This window comes from Teleopsis dalmanni, chromosome 2, assembly GCF_002237135.1.
Source record: "Teleopsis dalmanni isolate 2A chromosome 2, ASM223713v2, whole genome shotgun sequence".
In the NCBI taxonomy this organism is placed as follows: domain Eukaryota; kingdom Metazoa; phylum Arthropoda; class Insecta; order Diptera; family Diopsidae; genus Teleopsis; species Teleopsis dalmanni.
The window spans coordinates 204766876-204778241 of NC_051847.1; the positions used below are offsets into that span (position 1 = coordinate 204766876).

Consider the following 11366-nt stretch of genomic DNA (forward strand, 5'->3'; position numbering starts at 1 on the left):
AAAAGTAAAAATAAAAATAGAAAAAAAAAAATGAAAAAACACAATAAATACCGTTGTAAAGTGCTCATAAGTGGCGCACATGTAAGTACCTAACGCAACTACAACACAAGTACGAATACGAGCACGAGTATCTGACAGATGCGTACTACTCATGACGCTTGTAATAATCCACAAAATAAAAAATTAAATGAAAAAACCTAACCAACCTAACATACTCTCCCACCCCGCAAAACAAACAGTAAAGCAAAATCATATGAAAAAAAAAAAACCTAAAAGCTATAAAAATCGCGCAAATTGAATGCCAAACAAAAAAAAAATTATTAGTAAAAAAAATAAAAAAAAAAAAAAGATATTGAAGTGGATCGAATGTGGCATGTAATGTGTGATGGTAACGCAAGTTGTAAGCGTTGAAGCAGAGAAGACTGCGGGGCAATGCAGTGACTGAAGGCATATTTGCACAACAAGGGAAAGCTCATAACTGAAAAGTACAGTACAAAAAAAAAACAAAAAAAAAACAAAAAAGTCGAAACTATATTTCTATATCTTTCGTGCGGAAAGTACTCAGTACTCATTGAGTTCAATGGATGTTGTTTGAATGGATGAAACCTACGCACGCGAAAATTAAGTACTGCACGAAGAAAAAAAAATCATTTATTAAAGCAACAACAACAACGGGTACGGTACATAGCTGCTGTAAGCCCAATTCTTGAAAATAATGATCAACACATGTAAGCGAACAAGTACATTCACCTGGCCTACAAAAACAAAAAGAAAAAAATTTCTACTCAATTGAAGTGTCAAAATTATATCTTGTAATTACAAAAAAAAAAGATAATAGTTGGAAAATTTACGGTCTTACAGTTATTCGCTAATGTACCATTGAGTTATGTATTGAGGACTTTTATTAGTTTCGTTGTCAAAATTTGGTACTAGTTAGAAAGTATCCATTAGGTGGATGATTTATTGGCCTAATGTAAAAGTAAATCTTTAGTGTCCGTAAAATTTAAATTGAAAATTTTCTCTAAGCATATGACACAGGAAGACCTCATAGAAAATTTTTGGAAGAGTAAAACTATTTAATATTCATAAAGTGGACTCTGCAGTAATAGAAGACAATAGTACTATAGGTACTTGGTCTGCTAATAAGAAAAATTTTAATAAAAGTCTCAAACATTTTTAAAACAAGTGAGTTATTGTCTATTGATAGAAAAATAAAATGCTCATTATTTTCTATTTTATGTAAATGGGCGTATAGGAACTAATTACCATGACACACCTTTTAGTTCTGATATTGTATATAATTTATTGCACCCAATTAATAAAAACTGAATTGAAAACTTACTCTAATCTCTAGGTTCGTGGTTACAGAGGTATCAGTTACAAGCTGGATAAGACACATTTGTAACACATGAAGAAACTAGATTGAAATCTTCCTGTATAGAAAAACTACATAGAAAATAGGAAGGATTAACAACATAGATATTGCCTACTTATAGTGACCCCTTTTAAATGTGAATGATCTAACAATGTCATTAAGAACCTCCATAGAGAAATTAATATCAAGTTGTATTAGCAGCTGAGTTACTCTCAGTTAAAAATAAAGGTTAAAAAATTGAATTTCTCTTCCAATACCTTATCCCAGCTGCGGAAAAGTCAAGATGGTGATGCCCTTATGTTCCGTTAAATTGCTTATGCAACGCTGATTAAACACACTGAAGACCTACACTCCTTCAAAAGTATGCTTTACTTTATTAAATGTTGGAATTGATTTTAAACCCTAAGGTCTTCTATAAAGACAATAAACATAAATAGAATATATGTCAGGTATTGGAGTGACTTGATCCGAAGGATCTGATGAAAATTGAACGATAGCTACATAATTTAAAGTATCTTAGGTTAAAAGGTTTGTTGTGACACCGAAAATGTGCCGGCAAAGAAAAGCAAATAATCGAACTCGGAATGATTTCTATGATTAACTCTTACAACTAATGAAAATCTTCTAATAAGTAACTCCATTACATAGCTACCTTGTTAAAGAGCAGTTCGTTTTTTTAACTGCTATAAGTTACCTCTACTAAATATATAGTACAGCATTAGGTTGTTGGTAGACCTGCCATGACCTACAGTTAACTCTGTATAAGAAGACATCATATCGACTTTACTTGAAAATTGATGTGGCTTTTAATAACATTCTTTCTGACTGTTCAAATATGATCTGAGCAAGGATTTTTAAATTGTATTCAAGCTGTTTAGAGCACATCGTTAGAGCAGCTAAATTTTATATTCAACGTGTTATCAACTTCAATGTAATGTTTAGCTTATTAGGTTGACGCTAACAACCTGCTTTCGAAATTCACTTTAAATAAATTTTCCCCTTCAGGCATTTCTGTTCGGTTCATGCTTTTCCTGTTTCGTACATTAAGTTTCATACAAAACCTATTTCTGGGTTGAGCCTGACTTAACACTTCTCTCCAGATGTCTTTGCTTCATTACATGATCATCCCATGCATAAATCCTCTTTAACTATTGCTCCAAATATTTTTTTTTGATGGAGCGCCATCCTTAATCCTCTCGGTATGACTTACCAAAACATGGACTTACACTCTGCTTATATTGTCAAAGTCATTATAAAAATCATATTGCTAGTGGTTCATTCGAAAGTGGAATTCATCGCCAATTCGTAGAGCTCCAAACCTAGTTGCTTTTTTAGCCTTATGTAACCTTTAACCTTTCTAGTGGCATAGGTAACCTTTAGAGCGTAAATCTTTTCGGCCGAGAAATAGCTCTATACCTCAGTTGCTTTCTTAGCTTATTGGCATCTAGTCTTACATATTTGTAATGATTCTTCTTAGACCTTAACTTCGTAGATCCTTAACAGCTTTAAAATTATAGTCACTAACAACCAACTGACCATCGAAATGACATATGTTAATTGACCACATATACTTCATTTCGTCCTAAGTTGTTTGGATATATCCAGTTTCTCTTAGAAAACTGTACTACCTAATACGTTGCCAAATTTGGAGCTGTTACTATAAATGCTTGGGGTCAACTTGCTAATGTTATAAAAAGTAGTTTTTTTTGTGCAAATTTTCAAAAAATTAGATATATTTAAAAACTTGTTTAAATAGAAATAAAAAACAATTTTTACATATAAATTCATGTTACACATTAATTAAAGTAATAGAGTTTCTACCTGCTACCGCGACCCTGAACTTTTTACTCCGTTGCCAATTAATTTAGAATTTTTGAACAAAAAATAAAAATGTGTTTAATATAAAATATCTGTCTTGATTTATATTTTTCCAATTAAGCGAAAACCTAAAACTAAGCTGGAAACTTCAGCATTTGAGGCATTTGTACTTGCAATTAACACCGCCGCCAAATATGGACCAACTGTCGGAGCAAGGTTCTGCGTACATTACGTGCCACACGGGCGAAGCGCTTGAGCGGTGTTCACACTGTTAACGCCGATGTTATGATGTTGTGATGTTGTGATGTTGCCTACAAGTGGATTTTTCGCAACATAAAAATATCTAACTCCGAGCCAATTTCAATACCACAAATATTGAGGCAACACGAAATGCCAAACAGCCTAGCCGAGCCAAAGCCAAGCGCCGTGCCAAATTGACATTGGGACTGGAATTAGCAATGTTTTTTTTGTTAGGTTTTTGCTTTTGTATCTTTTCATAGCAAATCTAAAAGGGAAGGTGTGTTTAACGCTAAACGTTGTAAAACGTTTACATGGGTTTTACACACAAATACACCGGCACTTATGCAATTGCAGTTACACACATGCCCGTATCTAGATACTTTTTTCATACGAACGAAAACCGCTGATTTTATTGGTTCTCACGCTTATTGCAATGAGGTTTTGTAAGTTTTATTTTGTTGAATTTTTGCAGTTAGTTTGATTTTTGTTTTTGTTTTTATTTTCTATATTTATTTGTATTTAATATATATACATTTATATAGTTTTTTAATATTTTGTTTTTTTTTTTGTTTTTTCTGTCTAGTTTTAACTAAGTACGTTTTATATTGATACGCTGAAATGCAACTAATACAGTGTGTCAAGGTTTTCTCCAACACTCTAAAAGGAACATAGTTACTAGTTAGATAGATTTTACTTTATTTAAAATTAATAACGTCATTTAAACTAAAAAATTAGCTAATAAAATCAAACAGCAGTGCGAAGCAGGCAACTAAAAATATAAATTTTATTATTTATGCACGTCATTAAATGGCAAAAAACTAAAACACAAAAGCGCTTGTAAATGAGTTATTTTACTACCTTAACACAATATATTTATTAGCCGCTTTAATAGATACACAAAGCATAAAACCGAATGCGAGTATCCCATAGATACCGCGATTAGCATATTCGCTCATAAAGCACAACGCTTCGAGGCACAAACCTTCGAATCGCACAAATTTTTTTAATCGCGGATTTTGCATGAATTCGAATTTGCGAAAATTTTTAGAGGCAAATCGAATCATTAGCAAAACATTCATAAAATATTTTGTTTCGATCAAAAAGTTTTAAATGTGAACACGCCCTTCCAAAAATCGTATGTAGGTTTATGTAAATGTAAGCCGAAAGGCAACAACTCCACAAGAAACCACTAGTAACCACCAGAAACCAAATTAATGACTAACAATCGAACTAATTTAGATTTTGGATTATGGATTTCAGATGCCAATCAGCCAGGTTAGCTGATTTGAATAGTTGCGAAATTTACTTTTTTTCGCCTAATAGGAAAAAACAGAATCAATAAATAATAAATTAGCAATAAAAATAATGACACCAATTTTAGATATAACCATAAAGTTTAATGGACCGGATTTTAGTTAGTGAAGTATAGTTAGTATGTACCTATCACTCATGCCTATCTTGTAATTTACATTAAATACAAAAGTTACAGACTCAGTGAAGACATAACAGTCACTGATAAACCAGGAACTCCTAAATAAGGTATTCTATATTCTTCAGGATATTATACAGGTACTTCTGTTGTTCTGTGTTCCTTTATCATGGACATTTATAGATCGGTAACTACTTAACTAATGCGCCGCATGCTATAAAATCAGAGCACTCAGTCACTTAACTGTTACACCTAAACTCCAAAGCAAAAGAAAGTACAAAAGAACCGACTTAGTGAAGGCTTAATAAATATTTGTGGTACTAGTCTACTTCTTCCTTAGCATCACAGTCGGTGGTAAACCAGAAACTCCAAGTTTGTAAAATTAGTAATTTGTTAGAGTTGTGTTTTGTCTTTCTTTATCATAGTCATTGATAGATCAGTAGCTCTTAACCAATGCTCTTAAATGTCATCATTAGTGTGATAATCCAAACTGGGTATTTCGAAACCAACTGAGTTGAATACAATATGTACTCCGTGGCTCGTTCTTCATTTAAGGTGACGACAAAACAATTATGAAACATGGACACGTTTATTAACTTAATTTAATTGTAATTTTTAATACAGTATCAAAAAAAATTTATTATTTTTTAGAATAGAGAATATGTAGCGCAGTACTTTTATCACTAGCCATTTATAACATAATTTTTTAAAACTAACTTCTATTCTATTCTATTCTATTCTATTTTATCAAAGTGACATAGAAACGCAAAGAATTATAAAAAAATAGGTCAACAAAGTTATTATATTCATGCGAAAAAAGCTCCCAAGCACAATTGCTTTCGTTTAAGTACAGATTATATACGGAAGACGCTATAAATCTAAGCTGGACCGACTCTCAAAAGGTAGAATATAACTTACTTATATATAATCTACAAAAAGAAATCAACAGATGATATTCAAATGTGAAATACTCTGAAAACAAAAAAATAGATGACCAGGAATAAGTTGGATCAATGTACTTTGGAAAGATATGAGAACACCGCGCGTATACAATTAAATAACGACAGCAAGAAATAACAGAAAGTACTCGGATGCTTTATCCTGTGAACACGCAAATATAGTTCAATAAGAAAGGTATGGATCGTTGTACTTTGGAACGATGTGAAAACATTGTGAATGAGCAATTGGAGAGTGTCAGAAAGAAATATACATACAATAGATGAAGATTACTTATGTATGTATTAAAAGATAGTGCAATGGATTATAATAATGAAAAATGGAGTTCTTAAGGAAGAACAAGAGTTACAATGTTTAAACACATTTTTGGAGAGGAATTGGAGAGCGTCAACAAGAAATAGACATGCAATAGATAAACGTTACTTACCCATGTTCTAAAAGATGGTGCAATGGGTTATAGGACTATAATAATAAACAATGGAAGAACAAGGGAAGAACAAGAGGTATAATATTTTGATTAACCGTAGCTGGAGTTTTAAATCGGAAATAGAATGGCTTTTACTGTAATAGATTAGAACATGTGTATCTCACATTGCCAGTACGAGTAATGATTGTTTAAAAATTAATTAATAATTAATTATTAATAAATTTTACTGATAATTATCACATAACAAAATATCTAATATTATTTATAATTCACTGTTAAATAATATATGTTAAGATAATAAACATTGGCCATAATTTTCACTTTCATGTTTGGCTGCACTCAGATAAATGAATACACACAAGCTTAAGTTTGTTTTTTTTTTTTGTTCACCGTGATCTTCCGCAAAATTTGCGTTTCAAATAATTCTATGCTGCTCGCATGTTCTGTAAGCTCTTTCAGTCATGCTCATTTCTGTCGTCGCTTGTGCTATTGCTACTCTTTACATATTCTTGTGCTCTTTCTGGTTAAATACAAATTATTTGCAAAAAAAGAAAAACATATACATATTAGCATTTTTGCTCTGCCTACTCCAAGCTTTTTGCTCACTCCGTTTTGCTTTCTAATGGCAAATTTTGTTGTTGTCATTGTTGTTCTTTTTTCGTGTAAAATTTTTGCACACATATTCGCGTTGTCCGCCGCCACTTAACGTTTGTTGATAATGCTCTTGTGTTTCATTGCTGGCTGTTGTGTAGTGATGTTTTGCTGTTCTGCTGTTGTTGTTGTTATTGGTGTTGTTGCTTCGTAATACAATGCGTTGTTGTTGATTGTGTCCTAATTTTCGCATTACTATAGTGCTGTTTTGTTTTTTATTTCTCACCATTTGGCTTTATACACAATTTAGTTTTATTTTTTACACTCTAAGGAGAGATAAAATTATTATATTTTTGCTTGTACGACGAATGCAACAACAACCATGAAAACGACGATTTTTTTATGTCGTGCACTCTCTTTCATTATTTACTATAATTTGATCTCTCAAATGCCGTAAACGTTTGCCATTTTTTTGTTGCTTTCAGTTTGCAGAACATATTTTTCGTCTGTTTATTTAGCAATTTGTTATTGTATATTCATGTTGTTGTTGGTATAGTTGCCTTGTTGCTGCTGCTGTTGCTGCTGCTACTACTGCTGCTGCTGCTATGTAGTACTTCGTAATCAAAAGAATTTTACTTGCCCCGCTATAAACGTGTGCGTTCAGTTCAATTCTAAGCGGCACGAGGTGTAATGCTGTGCTGTAATATATTTCTAATTGCTATTGCTAATATTTTTTTTTCTTGTTTGATAAAATTTAAAAAATTTGCAATTCTAGAACATTAGTTTAAAAAAATATATAACTTCTTTAATAAATTAAGTGATAATTACATTGATAAATATAAGTTTTGTGGAATAAGGTGTGTGAATAATACATAAAAAAATCAGGTAATTTCTACAGTAAATGAATAAAGCACACAAAGTGTGACTACGGCGATCATTGATCAATCTCGTGCGATGTAATTTGAGAAATCAATAAAAATATATTATTAACAGAATTCACAGAATATCAGTAAAATAATGAGTATAAAAATAATTTATAATTAATAATTGGATAATAGTTATTAATAAAAATAAATTTAGAACTGCTATTAACTCCGAACTTTAAAAATAGTTATTAAGTGAATTAAAGCAATAACCATGCTATTAGACGAAAACCACTTAAAACAGGGAAAAGGAATGAAAAAGTGGACAAGTTGCTAACAAAAACTGTTTCATATGTAACAGGGATGTTATAAACTCTTTTGATATTAAAGTGCTTATGTACTAAGAATGTAGAAATGTATAGAAGTAGGTAGTGGTTTTTGAAAGACGATCCCTATACAATAAGAGAACAATTGGCACTTAATGTTAATCTTATTTTTTGTTAGACCTACAACTAACATACATTTATATTCATTGATATTAGAATCCGTATAAAAAGTATGTTCTACAAAAGTTTTAGATTGTAGAAAATTCTTTTTGACATTATTTTATAAAAATGTACACAAAAATTTGACTTTGTAGAAAATTTTGTTGAATGGAGTTATAGAGTGTCAATTTTTCGCGCGAAATAAATGCTAGTACTAATTATTAAAGAGTAGTCGTGAAAATTGCCCAACAGCCGGTACTGCGGCCAGAAGAGACCTATTGTACCAGTTTCACTATTGATCAAACAAAGCCCCTTAAAGCTTTGTGAATAAAGTCTAGAACTAAATCTAGAAAAGAGTTTTTAATCTGCTCTGGTGACAGAAATGCTAATACTAAACTTTAGTGCGAAATTTCGTGTGACAATTTGGACATCTAGAAAAAATTCCAAGTCTCACTTTGATTACAATCTTATGCGAGATAATATTTCATTATATAGTCAATTTCCTTGTTTTCAAGGAAACCTTCTACATTCTTTCTAGTGTTAGTAATCACAATTCATATTACGCTTTCCCTCAGCAGTCTTTACAAAAGCAAAGTGCATCATCTAAAAGAGTTTTTATTTAAATTTTAAAATTTTGATGCTCCTGTTGCTAAAAAGCTTATAGAATAATACACATATACATTTTTTGATATATTTTTTATATAAATTTGGAATAACTACCCTTGTCAGTCGAAGTCACTCTGGGTAATGAAAATACCTAGCTACTTACGATTGCAAATACTCATTTGTTGCAATTAATATATGTAATTAAGTTATTAGTGTTGTTGTAGTAGAAACACTTGTCCTTTGTTTGGTTACCGGTGGGAGAGGAAGGAGAGTACCTCCGTGGTGTAGAATCGGAACTTAAATAACTTAATCGATGATGCTTTCATTTTCCACAAAGAGCTTAGGAACACCGTAGACGTTGTATTTAAAAATAGAACAAAAGAAAAGAAAAGATTAGTATGTAACTAATAATCATATTATTTGATATATTAGCAAAAAATATTCATATCAATTTTGATTTGGATATAGCTTCCATTGAAGCTTAATAGGTTAAGATCAAACTCTCATATATGTTGAGATAAAGTAAAATTAGTAAAATACTTACCCCACACCCTTCCATTAATTCAATTTAATTTAATTTCTGTTTCCTGACTCGGCAGCATCTGTGTATGTAATGCGTGTTCCATTTTCGGCTATATTTCAACGACTGACACCCATAATCTTGCACAGACATCATAGAGAACATCTGTAAAAGTAATAAAGTCCATTAAAAAACCGAAATTTTACGACGTTACGCTAAATTAAATTCTATCAATTCTAATGCTAAGCAATAAAACGTGTATTGCCAAATATTTGCCATAAAATATATCTAAGAAAAGTATATTTTAACCAATTAAAATGATCTGTTATATAAAACGAAGAAGAAACATTTGCAATAAAAAATAAATAAAAAAAATGACTACTAAAAATAATCAAAAACGAACAAAAAAAAACATACCAGAACTTACAATTATAAAATTCGCGCATATGCTTTTATGTGTGCAAGTTTGCGTCAATGTATTTGTGTGCAAAAAAATTTGGCCCTACACATACTAACAATATTTTTGTAAAATTAACAAAATACTAAATACCTCAATATTTTTATATAGGAAAAAACTGCCAAAAATATTAAGCAAAAAAAATTTGTGTTTTAAAATTATAAGTTAACAATACAAGCAAAATAAATAATAACAACAACAACAACAACAAACAGAACAGTATTCACTTACGCTTATGGGTCGTAAAGTTGACCTTCAAACAGCAACATTTGCCAAAAAAAATCGAAAACCAAAAACAACAAAAAACTAACTAAAAAATTTGCAAAGTTTTTTATGGTTTGCTTCGCCCAGTTTAAATGTTTCATATGAGTTGTTTTTTTTTTTTATTTTTTTTTTTTGAATTTTTATTTTGTATAAAAAATTTTTGTTTCTTTTTAATATTGTTATTATAAAAAATTACGACAACGTTGCTGTAGTCGTCGTCGTCGTCGTATCATAAATACATAGAAAACTGAGTACACATAAGGTAACAAATACAAGAGCAGCAAAAATTCGCAGTACCAACAACAACAACATCAAATGCTTTGGCACATCTAACAACATTATGAAGATCAGTCAGTCAGTCGGTCGTTTGGTTTTGCGTTTTTTATTCTCAAATTTTTTTTAAATTTCTTTTTTATTTTACTTACTTTACGCCACTTTAAGGGAGCTGATCGTTTGGTTGGCGCGCAGCTAACGCTGTTGAAATGCGCCACTAAAAGACAAATCAACCGACAAACTATACAGAGATAAATACACAGCCAAACAAACTAACAGACAAACGAACATGGCAAATATTTAGCAGATCATAATGACGTATAGCGCGGCAAAGTTTATTCGTAACAGACGATTTGTCAGCTGCGTAGTCGTTGTCTACGCCAATGTTTGCGTTTCAGTATTGGCGTTAATGTATACGACGACAGCGATTTTGAATTTATCTGTGGTTACGGCTGCGTTTACGTTTGCGTTGACGTTTGCGTCTATTACTCCCGTTCATATACATGTTATAATTTTGTTGGCAAATTTTTTTTTTTGATTTTTTTTTTTGCCATATTTCTCTTTACATTTTTATTTTTTGATTGTTGTATTTTGCTTCTTTACATATAATCACCAGTATATTTCTATAGACACTTTTTGATGTGTTTGAGTTTTGTTATTATTCTTTTCTTTTTTTTTAATTTTTTGCACATATTTTGAATTTGGTTTTGGTTTTTATGTGTTCGTTTGTAAGTGTGGGTACGTAAACGTAAAACTACCGCCTGCCGCACAACTAACTTCGTCAATCTATGTTAGCTGCTTTTGGCTCTTTTGGACGCTGGCAATTTTTTTGCGCTGCTAATTTTTTTTGCGTTGTTTTCTTTTTTTTTTTTGCTTTTCAATGATCGGTATCAAGGTTTTTGGCAATTCAGTTCGTGGCTGTGCTTTTAGTTGGTTGGTGGTGGTACCGTTGCGTCGTCGCGTCAATTCGCTTCGATCATTGATCGTCTCTACTATTTTTTAACTTGTACTGGATCATTACTTTGCAAAAAAAAATTTTTTTTCCTATTTAACTTTACTGA

General features: G+C 31.3%; 1 protein-coding gene across 1 annotated transcript in view; it reads right to left on the minus strand.

Moving 5' to 3' along the window:
- Positions 1 to 6865: 6865 nt before the first annotated feature.
- LOC119676609 (3-hydroxy-3-methylglutaryl-coenzyme A reductase-like) overlaps positions 6866 to 11366 on the minus strand; it is a 30826-nt gene continuing 26325 nt past the window's right edge. Inside the window, exon 4 of the mRNA XM_038087853.1 lies at positions 6866 to 7077. Within this exon, the coding sequence (XP_037943781.1) occupies positions 6866 to 7077 (212 nt within the window). The remainder of the gene's footprint in view (positions 7078 to 11366) is intronic.